Raw genomic sequence first — 21,481 nt, 5'->3', positions numbered from 1 at the left:
ATGTCTATTCTCTCTCTCATCCTCCTCCTCCCATCGCTATGTCTATTCTCTCTCTCCTCCTCCTCCCTCCTCTCTCTCTGTCTATTCTTTCTCAGGGTCCCCATGGTACCCCAGGTCCTGCAGGACTCAACGGGAAGTTAGGAAAGAGGGTGAGACTTCTTAGTGAGCTGTGTGACATTGTCGTCATGCTCCAGATACCCAACTGTGGACTGTAACTCTATACAGATGTTCTGAACTGTTGTTGTACTCTTTGATCAGATACAACCAACTGTTACTACAACACGTCTTTTCTCTCTCGCCTGGCCTGTCCATTCATTGACAGTAGTGTCAGTGGTAGTGTGTAGGTTATGAGTGTTAGAGTGTGCTGTGTCCCTGATAGATGGCTGTGTTACTCTGTATGTGTGTCCTCTCCTAGGGCCGGGCCGGAACGGATGGAGGGCGTGGAGCACCGGGGGAGACAGGGGGAAAAGTAAGCTTCCTAAAATCACATTTCATCACAGTGCAGTGGGTGAAAATCAGAGTAAATTGTGTTAAGGCAGAACCTCCGCAGCTCAAGTTTGTTTGTGTGTAATGTACTGTACCTGCACAGTGGATAGTTTGTTTTGGGATGAACTGCACTATTGTTGTGTCGGGCAGTTAATCTGACTGATCCAATTTACTATGTGTTCTTGCGAGTTAGCAACAGAATTGTGAACAAATGAATGTTTCCACGGGAATTGTCGAATGAGGTCTTCATTTTCACCTGCTAAATAACCCTAGAGCTATCAGAGGTTCTAATATTGAGTTTAGTAGCCATATTAACCACGCCAGCGATTCAATAGTTTACAGCTGCAGGAAGAGCTTGGCAAATAAATGACGCTCCCCTGGATAGCAGTGTCTTTATCGGTCAGAACAGTGTTCCAGAACAGCTAACACTCTGGGCTCGCAGTCCCAGCCAGAGACACTACACACACACACACACACACACACGGAAGCCAGAGTATTAGCTGTTCTGTCCTGTTCTGTGCTAAAACACTGTTCTGACAGATAAAGACACTGCTGTTCACACACACGCACGCTCACACGCTGTTCCCAGTCAGAGCTAATAACACACTGCCAGATGGGAGAGTCCACAGGGAAGGTATCTCAATCTATTGTGTGTGTGTGTGTGTGTGTGTGCGTATGTGTGTGTGTGTGTGTGTGTGTGTGCGTGCGCGTGTGTGTGTGTGCGTGCGTGCGTGCGAGTGTGTGTGCGTGTGCCTGTTGTAACTATGTTTCGATCTCATGCTCTTGGGTCTATTTATCCTCAGGGGGACAGAGGCTTCGACGGACTGCCAGGTCTCCCAGGAAACAAGGGCCACAGAGTGAGTGAGGACGAGCAACCCAAGTCTCTACTGTCTGTCTTTCTCTCCTCCTGAGACTGTGTGCGTGTTTTGACATTTATGTTTGGGAAGAATTTGTGACTGGCTGATGTGTTTAATGGCATTGAACATCAAGTCTACATATGCCTTACACAGTATATCATGTATGTTCTCCTAGGGGGAGAGAGGGAAGCCTGGACCACATGGGCCTGATGGAGAGTCAGGAGAAAAGGTGAGGACATAAAGCAACCATAAATGTACTATAGGGTCCTGCGGAGTAACCATTCCCAGCATCCCCTTCAGCAAAGTAACCATACCCAGCATCCCCTTCAGCAAAATAACCATACCCAGCATCCCCTTCAGCAATGTAACCATACCCAGCATCCCCTTCAGCAAAGTTACTATACCCAGCATCCCCTTCAGCAAAGTAACCATACCCAGCATCCCCTTCAGCAAAGTAACCATACCCAGCATCCCCTTCAGCAAAGTAACCATACCCAGCATCCCCTTCAGCAAAGTAACCATACCCAGCATCCCCTTCAGCAAAGTAACCATACCCAGCATCCCCTTCAGCAAAGTGACCACACCCAGCATCCCCTTCAGCAAAGTAACCATACCCAGCATCCCCTTCACCAAAGTAACCATACCCAGCATCCCCTTCAGCAAAGTAACCATACCCAGCATCCCCTTCACCAAAGTAACCATACCCAGCATCCCCTTCAGCAAAGTAACCATACCCAGCATCCCCTTCAGCAAAGTAACCATACCCAGCATCCCCTTCAGCAAAGTAACCATACCCAGCATCCCCTTCAGCAAAGTAACCATACCCAGCATCCCCTTCAGCAAAGTGACCACACCCAGCATCCCCTTCAGCAAAGTAACCATACCCAGCATCCCCTTCAGCAAAGTAACCATACCCAGCATCCCCTTCAGCAAAGTAACCATACCCAGCATCCCCTTCAGCAAAGTAACCATACCCAGCATCCCCTTCAGCAAAGTAACCATACCCAGCATCCCCTTCAGCAAAGTAACCATACCCAGCATCCCCTTCAGCAAAGTAACCATACCCAGCATCCCCTTCAGCAAAGTAACCATACCCAGCATCCCCTTCAGCAAAGTGACCACACCCAGTATCCCCGTCAGCAAAGTAACCACACCCAGCATCCCCTTCAGCAAAGTAACCATACCCAGCATCCCCTTCAGCAAAGTAACCATACCCAGCATCCCCTTCAGCAAAGTAACCACACCCAGCATCCCCTTCAGCAAAGTAACCATACCCAGCATCCCCTTCAGCAAAGTAACCATACCCAGCATCCCCTTCAGCAAAGTAACCATACCCAACATCCCCTTCAGCAGGACCACAGTACCAAAGCACCCAGGACAAAGCACTCACCATTGAGATGAAATTGAAAAACGTTGCATTTTTAATGCATCTCTGTCGTTCTGGCTTTAGTTCACTCAACAACAAGCAATGCAAATATCAATGATTAAAACCCAGTGAGGATTCTAAATAAATTTCAGACAAATTTTGGGCTATTGATGATGAATTGTGGTCAGGACAAGGCATGTTAGTTATGTGAAAGGGGGGATAGAGGACGGGTGTGATGTATTACATAGACATATCTGTCAGTCAACTGATTTCTTTAATAGGACAGAGAGGCACATGAAGAGAGGACAGTATTCTCTCTCTGTTGACTCTTTCTCGTGTCATTTTTTAGGGTTTAGATGGACCCGTAGGGCCGACTGGACAGCCCGGTGAACCTGTGAGTAACCACGTCCAAATACAGCTTCGGCACATTCTGCACACACACACACACACACACACACACACACACACACACACACACACACACACACACACACACACACACACACACACACACACACACACACACACACACATGACCGCAGTGTGCCCAGGCTGATTGTCTACGATTCACACTCCATCTTTATCCCAGCAGGTGAGGAGGAGGCCCAGTGGGGCTCTGCCTCTCTAAATGGATCACCCAGCGACCAGAGAAATAGAGGACTGTATTAGACACGTTAGGAAGGCTGTGTTAAGGCTCACACTGAATGTGGATCTACCGATCGCTTACCGTTCAGTGCTCTGTTGAGGCCGTCTGAGTCAGAATCTTGCGAAAATGTAATTTTCCGTGATTCAACATGTAAAATCGGTTTGTACTCAGTTCGCAACTACAGTACTCTCCGCAGGCAAACGCTATTGGTGTGTCTGAGCCCTTAAACCAGGGAGAGACTCAGGGGGTTTAGATGAGAGATGGGGGAAGTGAGGGGGAAGGGGGAGAGAAGGAGGGAGATAAATGTGAGAGAGGAATTCAGTGGGTGGTGAATGAGATAAGAGCAAGTTAGAGAGTGAAGGAAAGGGAGAGAGAGATGGTAGAGATGAAATCCTGGCCTGAATGATTATATTTCCATATCAATCACTTCAAGGGAGATCACAGATGTGGCTTTGGAACAGGTGGCTTGGCCGAGGTACAAAGAGTGATGCTGACAAAAACAACACACGCAGAGACACCCCCCAACCCGCTTCATCTCTCCTCACAGACACACACAATCACTCTCACACAAATATACACTTGCCCATATGCGCAGAGGCACATTTAACTCGCTCTTCCTCAGACACTACTAACACACACTCACACATACTTACAATATCTCTCAAACACAGACACACAAATGCATGATGAGCACACAGAAACACACAGAAACACACAGAAACACGTATACAGACAGTACCAGTCATACCAGTCATATACAGTACCAGTCATAATTTTGGTCACCCTTACTCATTCAAGTGTTTTTCTTTATTTTTAAAAATATTTTAAATTGTAGAATAATAGTGAAAACATTAAAACTATGAAATAACACATGGAATCATGTAGTAACCAAAAAAGTGTTGAACTACTCAAAATATATTTGAGAGTCTTCAAAGTAGCCACTCTTTGCCTTGATGACAGCTTTGCACCCTCTTGGCATTCTCTCAACCAGCTTTATGAGGTAGTCACCTGGAATGCATTTCAATTAGCATGTGTGCCTTGTTAAAAGTTTATTTGTAAAATTTCTTTCCTTCTTAATGTGTTTGAGCCAATCAGTTGTGTTGTGACAAGGTAGGGTTGGTATACAGAAAATAGCCCTATTTGGTAAAAGACCTAATCCATGTTAACAGCTCAAATAAGCAAAGAGAAATGACAGTCCATCATTACTTCAAGACATGAAGGTCAGTCATTCTTGAAAATTTCAACAACTTTGAAAGTTTCTTCAAGTGCAGTCGCAAAAACCATCAAGCACTATGATGAAATTGGCTCTCATGAGGACTGACACAGGAAAGGAAGACCCAGAGTTACCTCTGCTGCAGAGGTTAAGTTCATTAGAGTTACCAGCCTCAGAAATTGCAGCCCAAATAAATGCTTCACAGAGCTCAAGTAACAAACACATCCAACATCAACTGTTCAGAGGAGACAGTGTGAATCAGGCCTTCATGGTCAAATTGCTGTAAAGAAACCACTCCTAAAGTACACCAATAAGAAGAAGAGACTTGCTTGGGCCAAGAAACACAAGCAATGAACAAGACTGGTGGAAATCTGTCCTTTGGTCTGATGAGTCCAAATTTGAGATTTTTGGTTCCAACCGCTGTGTTTTTGTGAGGCGCAGAGTAGGTGAACAGATGATCTCCACATGTGTGCTTCCCACTGTGAAGCATGGAGGAGGAGGTGTGATGGTGTAGGTGTGCTGTCCTGGTGACACTGTCAGTGGTTTATTTAGAATTCAAGGCACACTTAATCAGCATGGCTACCACAGAATTCTGCAGTGACACGCCATCCCATCTGATTTGTGCTTAATGGGACTATCAACTGTTTTTCAACAGCACACCACACTGCCTTTTCACGCCTGGAATAAAGGAACACCTATGTGAGAATGCTATTCATTAACTACAGCTCAGTGTTCAACATCATAGTGCCCTCAAAGTTCATCACTAAGCTAAGGACCCTGGGACTAAACACCTCCCTCTGCAACTGGATCCCGGACTTCCTGACGGGCTGCCCCCAGGTGGTAAGGGTTGGTAACAACACCACGCTGATACTCAACACGGGGGCCCCTCAGGAGTGCGTGCTCAGTCCCCTCCTGTATTCCCTGTTCACTTATGACTGCACGGCCAAGCATGACTCCAACACCATCATTAAGTTTTCTGATGACACAACAGTGGCAATGATGAGACAGCCTATAGGGAGGAGGCCAGAGACCTGACCATGTGATGCAAGGACAAAAACCTCTCCCTCAACGTGATCAAGACAAAGGAGATTATTGTGGACTACAGGAAAAAAAGGACCGAGCACGCCCCCATTCTCATCAATGGGGCTGTAGTGGAGCAGGTTGAGAGCTTGGCGTCCACATCACCAACAAAGTAACATGGTCCAAGCACACCAAGACAGTCGTGAAGAGGGCACGACAAAACCTATTCCCCCTCAGGAGACTGAAAAGATTTGGCATGGGTCCTCAGATCCTCAAAATGTTTTACAGCTGCACCATTGAGAGCATCCTGATGGGTTGCATCACTGCCTGGTATGGCAACTGCTCGGCCTCCGACCGCAATGCACTACAGAGGGTAGTGCGTACGGCCCAGTACATCACCGGGACCAAGATTCCTGAAATCCAGGACCTCTAAACCAGGCAAAATCAGAGGAAGGCCCTAAAAAGTGTTAAAGACTCCAGCCACCCTATCAAAGCAAAGGGTGGCTACTTTGAAGAATCTCAAATATCAAACATATATTTTTTGGTTACTACATGATTCCATATGTGTTATTTCATAGTTTTGTCTTCACTATTATTCTACAATGTACAAAATAGTAAAAACAAAGAAAAACCCTTGAATGAGTCGGTGTGTCCAAACTTTTGACTGGTACTGTTTCCTGTGCCTGTATTTCAGTCATAATTTGAGGACGTACACATGAGCTTATATGAACCTGATACAGTATTGATCAGTGTGCTGTGTTTGACTCTAGGGTGCCAGAGGACTTGTCGGACCCAGAGGGTCCCCTGGGCCACCTGGCCAGCCAGTAAGTCAACATCCAACCTTCACCTTAATGCTGTTCCAATAAGCAATTTAACACCCTTCAAACCAGTCTGACATTAATAGATAACATCAAATACAGTTAAATCTGATTACCTGCCTTTCTCTTTCAGGGTATTACAGGTGTGGATGGAGTTCAAGGGTCAAAGGGCAACCTGGTCAGTATTTTTAACTTAAAATGGGACTTGTAGTTTTCATGACCTCAAAATGACAACAGTTGATCCATGATGACTATAATGGGTGAATAAAAGCTTTCTAAAGCGTTCTAAAGATGATGTTTATGCAAAAGCATTGACCACAGTAGAGTAGCAGTCCCATGACCCTGTTTAGGATTCCTAGCATGTGGGGCTCTGACCATGTGACCAGGGTCGTGTGAAGAGAAAGTGTGTGTGACACTTCTTGTTGTTTTGTCTCAGGGGCCCCCTGGAGAGACAGGGCCCAGCGGTCAACAAGGAAATCCTGGATTACAGGTAACCCACAACCTCACACAATGTCAACACACAACAACATGTTGTCAAAAACATCATCCATAAAAAACACAGTCTCAATGCTTTCTTTTTCTACTCTCTCTTTCTCTTTCTACTCCCCCCCCCCCCCCTCTCTCTCTCTCTCTCTCTCTCTCTCTCTCTCTCTCTCTCTCTGTCTCTCTCTTTCTCTCTTTCTCTCTCTCTCCCACACACACACACACACACACACACACACACACACACACACACACACACACACACACACACACACACACACACACACACACACACACACACACACACACACACACACACACACACACACACACACTAACCTGATTAATGCTTTGTTCTGGTCCAGGGCCTTCCTGGTTCTCAGGGTCCCATCGGCCTGCCAGGAGAGAAGGTAGGCACCATGTATCTCTCTTCATTTCAGATTTAAAGACCTGATCTTGTGACTGCTATCAGCTCCGCCCCCCAGGGGAGGCTGGCCTTGAACGCTGTGGCCCAGTACCAGCCACTCCTGGCTCCCATTCAGATTACAGAGGACACTAGATAGAAAATGAGTATCCAGGAAACACACACTGGAACACACACACAGGCAGGCAGGGAGTCAGTGCTGTGCTATCACACACCACAGCCTCCTCACACTATAGCAGGGCTACTCAACTACTATTTCCTAGGTGGTAAAGGTCCGGATGGATATTGTCTTCATCGGCGTAGTAACAAACCCCCACCTCGTGACCCACATGACCCCAGACTGTTCACTCTCCTCTTGATGGCAGAAAGAACATTTAGCAGTTCTTAACTAAATTTCCCTGCAATTCTTCTACACATATTGTCATGGAGCGGAGAGAAAATGGTGCAGTTTTAAAGCTAATTTCCTTCAGTTTGTGTCAACAAAATCCATGGGGGCCCCCATGGGCATATAATCTGACCATGATAACTACATGATTTCGATAGCTGGTTAGCCTAACATACCTACCTAGCTAACATGGGTTAGTCGATTACTGACATGTTAGAAATAGCTCTCTAATGTCTGTCAGTGAATGACACAACAAGAGGAAAACCTCCCATACACTACCAAATGCAAAAATTGCACCTTGTGCATTCTAGTTACAGCTCTCAACCACATTAATACATTGAAAGGCCAAGTTTTTTAAATGATTTATTTTTAAAGTCAGTAGCCACCGGTTGAGTATGGCTGCACTAGAGGCTATTCATAGTCATAAACTCATATACCCTGTATCACATTGTTGTAACCTGGTTGTTACTCTTTACATTGATTTGAATATACAGTAAGTTTCACCACTCATGATCTGTCTCTGTCCCCCACAGGGTCCCCAGGGGAGCGGTGGGCTGCAGGGACTCTCTGGTATCGATGGTCCTACTGTAAGTACATCCATCTGATTCTTCCTCAGCAGCGCTGACCTTACCAGGGTGCATTACCTCTTCTCCACCAGCAGGGGAGAACAGAAGGCATTAGGAAAGATCTCTAATGCAGCATTTCAATTAGCTCTATTGAATGATGGATCGGTTTACAAAAGGGCTTTAGCTAAACGTCCATCCACATGGCTTTACATAACAGGAAACAGGGCTTATGTTTCGTGTGTACTGTCGTGTTCTGCAGACACAGCACCCTCCAAGTCCCCCTATACGTTGTGCTGTATTCCCTTTGCTTTGCACTGTCCATCAAGCTCCATTGATTGTAATAGTAAGGTACCGCCGGCTGGTACAATGCTGTATTACTTGTTATAAACATGTGTGAGCCTTTATAATGTCTCATAATAAGACTTCTAATATGCTCCGTCTGTTCAATGTGTGCAGGGCCATCCAGGAAGAGAAGGCCCTCCAGGAGAGAAGGGGCTCAATGTGAGTTACAGTACAGCCCGTTAGACCTGCCTGGGTCATCATACCACTGTGTTGTCATATAAGCCTCCATATTATCCAATCACGTTCACTGAATGCGTTGCCATCGGACACTCCCTTCCACTCCAATCATGTTCGTCCACGTTAGCTCGCCGTCATCACTCCCGTTGACTCATCCTTTTCAGCATTGTATTTTCACAATGCCATCGTCATTGAGCAGTCACGTCAATCCATTCCGCTCATCAGCGGTATGGTAATGATCATAAAGTGCACTCGTCCTCATTGTCCAGTCAAAAGCACTCATTGCCATTGTGCGATTTGACTACATTGGCCCAACACAATTGCTCACTAGCATCTGTATAATGGATAGTGCTTTTCAGACAGATGAATCCTGATGTTGTTTTGTCATACAGGGTTTGCCTGGAACCCAAGGGCCTGTTGGTTATCCAGGAACTCGCGGTGTCAAGGTGAGTCAGATGCTATGTAATGGTCACGGTTGAAATGTCCTCAAATGTACCGTGCTGACAGAGATAGCCATTCCCTCAGACATTTCAATCTCTCTACCTGTGATGGACATGTTGTGGGAGTGTGTGTGAGTGTGTGATTGACAGGTGACAGGTTCAGAGAGAGCAGGTGTATTCTCAGGAGGAGATCTAATGACAGTGGGAATAACGTTTGATGGACAGTAGAGATGACAATGTTGGATAAGAGAGGAACGTGTATATGTGTGTGGGGGGTGGGATTATGTTGTGTGTGTGAGCGTGTGTGTGTGAGAGCATGGAGGTGTGTGTGTACTCGTGTACATGCGTGCGTGTGAATTTAGCGTATACACATGGAATTCACATTTGATCATTGCTGGGAATGCTTACTCACTCAAAGTGATATTCACACCACCAGTGTTCCACCTCTAGGTCACTGTCGTTAAGGCGCCTCGTCTGCAATCGTTAATAGAGGGTCAATAACTGGTCAATAGCAGGGCAATGACAGATTAAGAGCAAATCAATAGTCATTCATAAGTCCTTCTCCAGGGTAAAATCATGGTGTTTCTTACAGTAGTTGTAGCAGTAAAATACAATAGAAACCTGGTTTAGTGACAGCCCAAGCATGCTGTTGGTAGTACTTTTATTTACTTCTGAATACAGTACTGTAGTACAGTATCGTCTTCAATGGTGATTATCAGAGATATTGTGGCCTGTTTTGATTCTATTTGTACATGAATGTCTGTTTCACAGGGGGGTGATGGAGTGAGAGGTCTGAAGGGGAGTAAAGGAGAAAAGGTGAGAAAAGAGTCATTTTCACAGTAATTGTGCTGTAAAACTAGAAGAATAGACGTGATTACTCACAGTCAAAGTACCAGTTGTCTCACTGTCAGATACTGTAAAGGCATCTCATTTCTACTTCATGGTTTATTATGACATCCCCCATAGAGATTTAATAGATCAGACACCTGCCAGATCTCAGTACTGTGATTCATGAATCATCAGGAATCATTAGAAATCATTAGAAATCACTGTCTTCTTCTCCTCTTCACATTGCAGGGTGAAGATGGCTTCCCCGGGTTCAAAGGTGACATGGGCCTCAAGGGAGACAGGGTGAGAGTGTACCCACGCCAGACTACACACGCTTCAGATCAATTTTCATTATGAACGAATAAGGTATTTTATGTAGAATGAGATGAGATCTCACTTAGTCTGACCTGCTTTTCTGTCTGCTTCTCTTTCTTCCTATCTACCTCTCTTTTTCTCTCTCTGCCTCTCTCTCTCTCTCTCTCTCTCTGTATCTCTCTCTCTCTCTTTCTCTCTCTCTGTCTCTCCCTGTCTCTCTCTCGCTCTCCCTATATCTCTATCTCTGTGTCTCTCTGTCTCTCTCTTTCTCTCTCTCTCTCTCTCTATCTCTCTCTCTCTCTCTCTCTCTCTCTCTCTCTCTCTCTCTCTCTATCTCTCTCTGTGATGTGATGTGTGTGCGTGTGTAGGGTGATAACGGGGTCACAGGAGGTCATGGAGAGGATGGGCCTGAGGGGCCTAAGGGACAGTCGGGACCCCTAGGAGAGGTTGGAGGTGCTGGCATAGCTGGAGAGAAGGTACAGAAACATTATTTCACTAGTCTAACATTTACTGTATGTGTCTGGTTATGCAATATGTATGAGTTATCGGGATTATGCAGATGTGTGGATATATGCGTGTTCAGCGTGTTGGCTACAGTACATGTAATCACATGAACACCCTGCTTAAACCATGTCATACAGTATTTGCATGCATTATGCACTTTGTTTTTGGCAATGTTGCCAAGTCAACCATAATGATTCCACTCCTCTTTTTCTGATAATCTCTCTCTCTCTCTCTCTCTCTCTCTCTCTCTCTCTCTCTCTCTCTCTCTCTCTCTCTCTCTCTCTCTCTCTCTCTCTCTCTCTCTCTCTCTCTCTCTCTCTCTCTCTCTCTCTCTCTCTCGGTCTCTCTCTCTCTCTCTCTCTCTCTCTCTCTCTCTATCTCTCTCTCTCTATCTCTCCTTCCTCAGGGTAAACTGGGTGTCCCAGGGTTGCCAGGATACCCAGGAAGACAGGGGCCCAAGGTGAAATCCAATTCAGAGCTTTAAGACTTTGTTTTACATTAAAACTTTGAAACAGAAAGAAGTGTGTATTTCTTTGGCTCAGCTTATTGCTGTCAAATAAAAAATAAAGCATGATAAATGGCTGATTTAAAAATAGGTATTTTATTAATAGTTCATTAGTGACAACAATTCATTAGCGGGTTGATTAATGGCGTATTTAAGGCAGTGTGTTCGACTTATGGATTAGATTTTGCTTAATTTGATACTGTGGTTCATTATTAGTTTATTAAATGTTGTGGTTGATGCATGATTAATGTAAGGCTGTAGATGATTAACCTCTGTGTGTGTTCTCCAGGGATCCGTGGGGTTCCCTGGTTCTGCCGGAGTTCTGGGAGAGAAAGGAAGACGGGTGAGAATCATAGGACCCGTATTGAACCATGCTGAACCGTATTGAACCATATTGAACCGTATTAAACCCTCTACTGTAATTCTCCTCTAACCATCCAAAGATTGGTGAACTGCCTGTACTGTTTTCACTGATAGATGATAATGCTGAATTTCTCTTCTGCAGGGTCCATCTGGTCAAGCAGGAACTGGGGGTCAGAGAGGTCCTAATGTGAGTTATATTTCTTCTCTGGTCTTACAGCATCTGAGTCTGTTGAGCTCTATTGCATTGGGCCTGTGCTGAGGTGTGAGTTACGGTTTCTCACCAACTGACATTGCACACCATTCATTTACAATCAGTGGTCATCAACCTTTTCTGAGTCAAGATCACTTGACTCAGCAAGCCAAGATCTACCGCTCAGATAAAATAATTAACATGACTTAAAAAACATAAGCCTATGCAACATTAACCAGTTAAAACCAGTTCAGTAATAATGAGGTTTTTGCAGTAAGCTATAAGGCCCAATATGTTATCACTATGCTTGAATTACCATGCCAATGTTGTTCCTCTCAGACTATTTAGAAACGATATTTCTAAATTGAATGTATATGATCACATTGGTAGTAGATCATTTGTTGTATTACTTGTGAGGCACAGCTGAGTGAGTATAATCATTTATTTTACTGGACTGATGGCCTGCATCTGATGGTTAGCATTTTAATGGCTTATAAAAGTGTTGAAAGTCCTGAATAACAGCTTAAACATAAACATACTCATAAAAACAGCAGCTCTTTCCTGTATTCGTTGAATCTCTCTCTAGCCATGTTTTTAAATGTTTAGAAATCCCACATTATCAACATTGCTGTGCGTTCGAGGCTTCTTTTGACAGCCTATGGCTCAAGGAAACTGTGCAGACAGTGATCTGAGCTATCTGATTGGCCAGCGCTGGGTTTTTGACATGCTCTCCGGGCCTGCCAGGTAGGTGGAGTTCAGACATTGTTCAAAATGGGAACACTTTGCCTTTCCGGCACCAGGGCTGCTGAATAAAGTACACCTACCACCAGCACTAAACTCATTTTAAGAAATAGGAACGCAAGGCTTTATTGTTGTTTTTATTTTTTTTACAGAAAACCAGACCGGTTGGCGACCACTGATTTACGTCATAGGAACTCTCATTCACCCCTTGTCATTTATCCTTCTCCTATGGATGTGTTGTGTTGTCATAAGAAGGATTATGTTGATGTTGTTTTTGTCATAGGGTGCCAGAGGGGGGAGAGGAGCACGAGGACCGACAGGAAAGTCAGGAGACAAGGTGGGTTTAGGCCAGTGCACAGCTGTCTCACAACGACAGAAGGAACAGGCGCTGTTGTAAGTGTTACTGTTCAGCACAGCATGCCATGCCATCTGCTGCAAAGAGATAATACTTACAATCTGCAGCTACATGTTTGAAACTGAAATCAGTTATTTTAGGACTCCTTTCAAAAGACCACCAATGAAATGATTAACAATGGTAAAAATAAAATATTTATATAAAATGAATGAATAGACCAACAGGCTCAATAACTGTGTTTCTCTCCATCCCAATCCTCCACCTTCTACATGATCCACCAATCAGGGCACCTCTGGACACGAAGGCCCACCAGGATCCACTGGAGACCAGGTAAGCTTCAGTCACAACCACACACAACCTCACAACCCCAGAGTTGAGCTATAATATAACACAGCTAATAATAGCATATCTAATAATAGCTAGCATAGGATAATAATATTACAACAATACACCCTGCTAGGAAAAAGCATCATAATGCTTCACAGATACATAACAGTGTACGATACCTACTGGTAAAGATAGTCAACTGGATTGAGTCTTTGTGTTGTCTGGTTGATCGTACAGGGACCCCAAGGACCACAGGGAAGGAACGGTGAGGCAGGACCTAAGGGACCTAATGTAAGTGTGATGTGTCAAATGACAAGCAGCTTTTATTTATTTTATTTACATTTTTTTATTTAACCTTTATTTAACTAGGCAACTTAGTTAAGAACAAATTCTTATTTACAATGGCGGCCTACCCCGCCAATCCCTAACCTGGACGACGCTGGGCCAATTGTGCGCCGCCCTATGGGACTCCCAATCACGGCCGGTTGTTATACAGCCTGGAAACTAACCAGGGTCTGTAGTGACAGGAGCCACTCGGGAGCCCCTGCATTGTTTCACATGTTTCTGTTTTTAATTCCAGTCTTATGTTGCGTCTGTCTGTACTGTTTATCTCTATCTAGTGTGCATGTGTGTCTATGCTAATCAAAAGTGCAATATTATTTTTCAGGGAGCAGTAGGAAAAGACGGACTACCAGGTCATCCAGGACAGCGAGGGGAGCCAGTGAGTTAAACTGAGATTCAATGATGACCCAGGAATTCTGTGGTTGTTAGTTACTTTTTTTCCTTTGTACAAATATGGACATAGATTATAACACTCATCAAGACCCCTAATAACACCACAACAACAGGCAAGACAAAAGCTGTGGCTTGGATGCTGAATTACTGAAGTGCTAGAGTGGGCTACATATTGAAGGATACTAATCCTATCCATAAACAACTCTCTCTCTTTCTCTCTTTCTTTCTCTCTCTGTCTGTCAGGCTGGCTCTTTCTCTCTCAGCTCTTAGCTTTGGGTCACAGCTTCACTTGCTGTTTTCTCACTTGTCATCTCTCCTCTCTCAGGGCTTCCAAGGCAAGACTGGTCCACATGGGCCAACAGGCGTGATCGGACCACAGGTGAGTTATCCAATAAGTGATTAGAACTACATTTGTAGTTTGTTTGTGACAATGAAAATCAAACTCATAAATGAGAGCTGTGGGGTAATGAGAACTCCTGTCTTGTTTTGTCTCCGGTGTTGTCGTTAGGGTAAATCTGGTGAGACTGGACCTAACGGCGACAGAGGACACCCTGGGTCACCAGGATCCCCTGGAGAGATGGGTTTACCCGGAGCAGCAGGCAAGGAGGGATCCAAGGTGAGTCCGTCGTGTTCATCTTCAGTGAATCATCTTCACCGCCACCATCATCATCTTCAACACTATCATTATTATCATCATAAAAGCAATCTATAGAAGATCATACATGTCTCCTCCGGGACCCTCTCAGAAGCGAGATAGGTCACCTCACCTCAAGGGATTTATCCTTCCCACAAATTTCCAAACTGATAAAGAGGAGAAAAAAATTCCTCTTTCCATACCTCACTGTGCTCCGTACATTACCGCTCATAAAATATGGATGTTCCTCTCAGTTGATGTGACTGTTGCACTGTACCCTGTGATTTATCACCTCATAAGAGGCCTGCGGTGAAATAGCACAGTTACAAATAGAAATCAAACTGGATGGACATCAGAAATAGAGGAAGGACTAAAAACAAACAAAATATATATTGTAAAATAAAATAAAAATGTAAAGAAATTGTAAAATAGATTGTGTCTGTAAAATGTGTATAGTATATATAGGCAGAATCCAAAGTGTTATTGTTTATTAGTTTACTCCAATCAGGGGAGGGGTGGTAGGGTTTGCGGGGAACAATAAAGGTATATTCTTTAAAAAAGTGTGTATATGTATGTATTCATATATGTATGTGTATATTTGAATATATATGAATGTTTATGTATATATACACTACCGTTCAAAAGCTTGGGGTCACTTAGAAATGTTCTTGTTTTTGAAAGAAAAGCTATTTTTTTTGCCCAATAAAATAACATCAATTTGATCAGAAATACAGTGTAGACATTGTTAAAACTTCTTAGGGCTGAAATCCCGTTAACGGGATCGATATGACAACAGCCAGTGAAAGTGCAGGGCGCCAAATTCAAAACAACAGAAATCTCATAATTAAAATTCCTCAAACATACAAGTATTTTATACCATTTTAAATGTAATCTTGTTGTTAATCCCAACACAGTGTCCGATTTCAAATAGGCTGTACAGCGAAAGCACCACAAACGATTATGTTAGGTCAGCACCTATTCACAGAAAAACACAACCATTTTTTCCAGCCAAAGAGAGGAGTCACAAATAGCACAAATAGAGATAACATTCATCACTAACCTTTGATGATCTTCATCAGATGACACTCATAGGACTTCCTGTTATACAATACATGTATGTTTTGTTTGATAAAGTTAATATGTATATAAAAAATCTCAGTATACATTGGACGCATTATGTTCAGTAGTTCCAAAAACATCCGGTCATTTTGCAGAGAACCACATCAATTGACAGGAATACTCATCCTAAATGTTGATAAAAATACAAGTGTTATACATGGAATTAAATATATACTCAGATTTTACAAAAAAGCTTTACGGAAAAAGCGACCCATGCTATAATCTGAGAATGGCGCTCAGAGAACAAATACATATATCCGCCATGTTGGAGTCAACATAAGTCAGAAATAACATTATAAATATTCACTTACCTTTGATGATCTTCATCAGAATGCACTCACAGGAATCCCAGTTCCACAACAAATGTTTGATTTGTTCGATAATGTCCGTTTGGTAAACAAATCAAAACTCACGAAGCGTGTTCACGAGTTGCAGACAAAATTTCAAAAAGTTGCGTTACAGACCGTAGAAACTTGTCAAACAATGTATGGAATCAATCTTGGATGTTTTGGATGTTTTTAACATAAATCTTCAATAATTTTCCAACCGGAGAATTCTTTTGTCTTCAGAAAAGCAAAGGAACGGGAGATACCTCTCATGTGAAATGCGAGTGACCAGTGCAGTGACTGCTGGCAGACCTCTGACTCAATCCTCTCTCATTCGGCCCCACTTCACAGTAGAAGCCTCAAACAAGTTTCTAAAGACGGTTGACATCTAGTGGAAACCTTAGGAAGTGCAACATGACCAATATCCCACTGTATCTTTGATAGGGGCTGAGTTGAAAATCGACCAACCTCAGATTTCCCACTTCCTGGTTGGATTTTTTCTCAGGTTTTTGCCTGCTATATGAGTTCTGTTTTACTCACAGACATCATTCAAACAGTTTTAGAAACTTTTGGTTTTCTATCCAAATATACTAATAATATGCATATATTAGCAACTGGGACTGAGGAGCAGGTAGTTTACTCTGGGCACCTCTGGGCACCTTATTCATCCAGGCTACTCAATACTGCCCCCCAGCCATAAGAAGTTATTAATGTTGTAAATTAATATTGTAGCTGGAAAGGGCAGATTTCTAATGGAATATCTACAAAGGTGCACCATTTTGAGCCTGTAATCGAACCCACAAATGATGATGCTCCAGATAATCAACTAGTCTAAAGAAGGCCAGTTTTATAGCTTTTTTAATTAGGCCAAAAATTTTCAGCTGTGCTAACATAATTGCAAAAGGGTTTTCTAATGATCAATTAGCCTTTTAAGATTAAAAACTTGGATTAGCTAACACAACATGCCATTGGAACACAGGACTGATGGTTTCTGATAATGGGCCTCTGTACACCTATGTAGATATTCTATTAAACAAAATCTGCCGTTTCCAGCTACAATAGTCATTTACAACATTACCAATGTCTACACTGTATTTCTAATCAATTTGATGTTATTTTAATGGACACATTTTTTTTGACCCCAAACTTTTGAACGGTAGTGTGTTTATATATATGGGTATGTATGGATATGGATATATTTACCCAAAAAATATATGGGGTTTTGGAAATTATGCAGACAATTACATTGATAGAAGCAACAATCTGTCCGCAATATTAAGCTGATCCACACCTTAAAAAAATAAAACAAATAAAAAGAGGCCTGTTGTCAGCTCACTGGTAGACTCAGACCTAATCCTCCATATCTGTCTCTGTCTGTCTGTCTGTCTGTCTGTCTGTCTGTCTGTCTGTCTGTCTGTCTGTCTGTCTGTCTGTCTGTCTGTCTGTCTGTCTGTCTGTCTGTCTCTGTCTGTCTCTGTCTGTCTCTGTCTGTCTGTCTGTCTGTCTTTCTGTCTTTCTGTCTGTCTGTCTGTCTGTCTGTCTGTCTGTCTGTCTGTCTGTCTGTCTGTCTGTCTGTCTGTCTGTCTGTCTGTCTGTCTGTCTGTCTGTCTGTTCTTGTTTCCAGGGAGACCCGGGTCCGTCTGGAGCTCCAGGAAAGGGTGGCCCTGCTGGGCTCCGAGGCTTCAGAGGGAGCAGGGGCAGCCCTGGAGCCATGGTAACGAGCTAACACACCCACCTCACATCTCCTGACCTTCACCTTACTGACGTATTACATTCTGCACTGATGTAAAGTACTACTGTATTGTATAGCACCCAGTGTTTTCTGTTTCCTGGCTTTTTATAGAGATTATCAATTGACCATGCTGCTTTTTAGTCCAAGAGTGGGCTTCATCTGGGTCCGGGAAACTGACCCTAAGTCCTTTACTTGAATTAACTGATGGTGGACCATCTGATAACTGTATACTCTGACAGTGGGATGGAAATTGGTTGGAGTTCCTGTGATGAAGGCTCTGATTGGTTCATCTCTGTGTGCTTGCCTCTCTCTAGGGCTCTGCTGGACTGAAAGGAGGAGAAGGACCCACCGGTCTGTCAGGAGCAGGGGTAAATTGGATTTCATCATGGAGCAATTGTTTTTCTCAGTCGCTTTGGTGTATTTTTCACATCATCCCTAACATGTGCAAAATAATAAGTGCATTTCTCAGAACAATTTGTACAAACTGCAATATACAATAGATATGTTTCTAAAGCTAGTCAGTCACTAAACATCCTTAGTACATCTCTCAAAAGTGAATATTCATGCCAATGATCATGTCAGTGTCATCAGAATGATAAGTCATTGAGTCATTGTTCACGAACAAGGTCTTCAAAATGTTTAGGCATGTTGTCAATGTAACTGTGTACTTTGACAGTATTACCTGATGTAAACTTAGGCTGCAGTTTGGATGACAGTTACTGTATTGAAAATGCACAAGGCTGCACTTCTATGGCATATATCAATTTCAACAGTACTATTGACATATTACTGTATGTGGGTTATTGATTGAAAGAGACTGGACAACCCAAGGGGCACAAAGGAAAAAAAACTAAATTAGAAAGAAACACAGGAAACCACCCCTAAGGCACCTGTCTGTCGGCCCACATATTCACATCACACCGGATATTTTCCCTTCCAATGCAACGTGGAAAGAATCTTTTGGAATGCCTTATCCATCCTCTGCAGGCATCTACTGTGATGTCCTCACATGCTGCATCCATTGCAGCCAGCAGGGTCATCTGTGTGTGTGGCTGATGATCATACACCTTCCACCTCCATGCTGAAAGAACTCTTCAATTGGGTTAAGGAATGGTGAATAAGGTGGGAGGAATTCTATGAGCATCCTCGGGTGGGTCACAAACCATTGCCTTATGATGTTTGATCGATGGAAACTCACATTATCACAAATGACCACATACTTTGGCAAATCCTCTCTAAACAGACCCTTCTCATCATCAGGGATGAGAGACCTGAAGAGAGTCTCTAAAAAGTTGAGTAGATGCTGGGTGTTGTATGGCCCTATAAGGGGGATATGGGTTAGGACACCATGCTCCGAAATAGCAGCACACATGGTGATATTTCCTCCCCGTTGGCCTGGCAAATCCACAGTAGCTCTGTGACCGATGATATTCCGACCCCACCTTCTGCATTTGGTCAGGTTGAAGCCAGCCTCATCCACAAATACAAAGTTGTGAGAGGGTTCACTTGATTCCAACTCCATTATACGCTATATCCCAGAACACACAGTTGAATTTGTTTTGGTAAGGAAGAGTGACATAAAATGTACATATATTGCATGTTCCTTCCACAGCAATGGAAATGTGTGCAGTTTATGCTTACTGAACTATGTATCACTATAAAATGTTGCTGTAAAGTAGTTACATAGATATATGTTTTACCTGTACATACTGGTACCGTAGCTCCTTAACTCTGTCCTCATTCCTTTGGAATGGTACACGGTACAGCTGTTTCATACTCATCTGGTTTCTATGCAGCACCCTGTCGATGGTTGAGATGCTAACCGTATGGATGTTTTCAAAGACATCGCTGTCTTCTATAATGGTCCTTTGTATTTCCCTGAGTCTCATGGCATTGTTTGCTAGGACCATGGTGCAAATAGCCTCCTCCTGTTGAGGTGTGAAAAGGCGTCCTCTGCCACCGGTTTGAGGTAATCTTGCAGTCCTATGTGGGGAAAAATGCAGTGATGCATCGCACACTTTCACATAGACAAAAACTATGCGAACACACATTTTACTGTAAAACATACAGGTGGGTGCATGTAAGGTGCAGTATGTATCTGTGTAGAGTATAGTTCTGTATGCTGTGAAATACAAGTGGACTACTGTAATATGAAGCATTGTAGGAAGTATACAGTATACTGCTTATATACAGTAATAGTGCATTGGTGGACATACCTGTTCTCTCTTCGAAACTTTTGAACTATTCAGGACATGGTTGAGCTACCAATATTCGGCTGCACCCTTCGACCCGCCTCAGCCATTGTAAGGCCATGATTGACAACATGGTCTGCAATAGTGGCCCTTATGTCATCAGATATGCGCATATGTCCTCTGCTGCCTCTTTCTCTGTTTTGCCTTCCACCACGCATCCTTGCTCCTCTTCTTCCTCCTCCTCTTGGCTGTTGACCCTGTTCGTTTCCTGGTCCATCCATTATTGGAAAATTGCAACTCTGTGTTGTGGTCTGTCTATATATGCTTGCCAATTGATTCTTCATGAGACGCACCTTTGAGCAATTTAGACATCTGGTTGATTGTTGGTTGAACTAACACTTTACATTCCTTCATGAGTGAGGGTCAATTTCACCTGCATGATTCATCAATTCAAGTTTTTATACAAAAGGTCTAATAGAAATGTGTAAAACTAAGCTTGAGAGTTTATGACAAATAGTTCAACAATTTTGCATGTAATGGCTTATGCAAGGAACTAATGCCTAGATGTTTTGAGGGGTAAGACTATTCAACAGAGAACCATCTACTATATTTTGATCAACACGACATGAGCAATAGATAATGAGGAAAAAAGCTGACACTTGTACATTATCAATTGCAATTTCTTCAAAGGAATAAGAAATTGCTTTAATGATGTGCACAAGTGACTAGATGATTTGGAATTTGTACAAGTAGTATCAAGTAGAATTGCACTTTTGATCTAAGAAATGCACCAACGCGACTGAGAACAACTGTAATTCCCATTTTCCCCATTTTCCCCATTTTCCCCCTAATCTCCACCTCCATCCCCAATCCTGGTCCGTATGTGGTCTATAGCCAACAAGGACCTGTAGAGTGGGAGGCTGTTACCATGGAGATCATAACCAGCGTACTAAATGAAAGTGTGAATCATGTGACGCTGTCCTCTTACCTCTCTGTTCCCCCTGTTGTGTCGTTACCCAGGGAGCCACTGGGGAGAAAGGTCCTTCTGGAGCGGCTGGTGCTATTGGTCAGCCTGGACGCTCCGGTGGGGTCGGCCCTGGAGGACCAATGGGAGAAAAGGGCGAGCCAGTAAGAACCTTTGATCATTTCCTTATTCATTTTTTTTCTTATGCATCGCCAGTGTCAATTTATAAATGGACAGACGAACATCACTACTCATTACTGAGAAATAAACAGCATGTGTGGGTTCCTCTGTACTGTATGTGTCATAATCAGTGTTTACGCGCGGGCGTGCGTGTGTGTGTGTCTACATGTTCCACTCTCTCTGCGTTATCTATTGCACAATATGTCATTGTGCAATATGAGACTAGAATAATGGCTGTGGTTAGACTA

At 43.4% G+C, this 21,481-nt stretch overlaps 1 protein-coding gene across 2 annotated transcripts in view; it reads left to right on the top strand.

Moving 5' to 3' along the window:
• Positions 1–21,481, top strand: part of col5a3a (collagen, type V, alpha 3a) — an 89,297-nt gene that overhangs the window by 44,392 nt on the left and 23,424 nt on the right. For both annotated transcript variants that reach the window (XM_064986268.1, XM_064986267.1), the window contains 27 exons: positions 96–149; positions 416–469; positions 1,290–1,343; positions 1,519–1,572; positions 3,059–3,103; positions 6,359–6,412; positions 6,540–6,584; positions 6,843–6,896; positions 7,255–7,299; positions 8,232–8,285; positions 8,721–8,765; positions 9,176–9,229; positions 9,995–10,039; positions 10,301–10,354; positions 10,735–10,842; positions 11,277–11,330; positions 11,665–11,718; positions 11,881–11,925; positions 12,953–13,006; positions 13,310–13,354; positions 13,589–13,642; positions 14,019–14,072; positions 14,412–14,465; positions 14,595–14,702; positions 17,790–17,879; positions 18,212–18,265; positions 21,110–21,217. In XM_064986268.1, coding sequence (XP_064842340.1) covers positions 96–149; positions 416–469; positions 1,290–1,343; positions 1,519–1,572; positions 3,059–3,103; positions 6,359–6,412; positions 6,540–6,584; positions 6,843–6,896; positions 7,255–7,299; positions 8,232–8,285; positions 8,721–8,765; positions 9,176–9,229; positions 9,995–10,039; positions 10,301–10,354; positions 10,735–10,842; positions 11,277–11,330; positions 11,665–11,718; positions 11,881–11,925; positions 12,953–13,006; positions 13,310–13,354; positions 13,589–13,642; positions 14,019–14,072; positions 14,412–14,465; positions 14,595–14,702; positions 17,790–17,879; positions 18,212–18,265; positions 21,110–21,217 — 1,593 coding nt within the window. The remainder of the gene's footprint in view (positions 1–95; positions 150–415; positions 470–1,289; positions 1,344–1,518; positions 1,573–3,058; positions 3,104–6,358; positions 6,413–6,539; positions 6,585–6,842; positions 6,897–7,254; positions 7,300–8,231; positions 8,286–8,720; positions 8,766–9,175; positions 9,230–9,994; positions 10,040–10,300; positions 10,355–10,734; positions 10,843–11,276; positions 11,331–11,664; positions 11,719–11,880; positions 11,926–12,952; positions 13,007–13,309; positions 13,355–13,588; positions 13,643–14,018; positions 14,073–14,411; positions 14,466–14,594; positions 14,703–17,789; positions 17,880–18,211; positions 18,266–21,109; positions 21,218–21,481) is intronic.

Source organism: Oncorhynchus masou, chromosome 14, assembly GCF_036934945.1.
Source record: "Oncorhynchus masou masou isolate Uvic2021 chromosome 14, UVic_Omas_1.1, whole genome shotgun sequence".
Taxonomy (NCBI): domain Eukaryota; kingdom Metazoa; phylum Chordata; class Actinopteri; order Salmoniformes; family Salmonidae; genus Oncorhynchus; species Oncorhynchus masou.
Note: the sequence above shows the minus strand (reverse complement) of the source record. Positions and strands in the feature narration are given on the sequence as shown.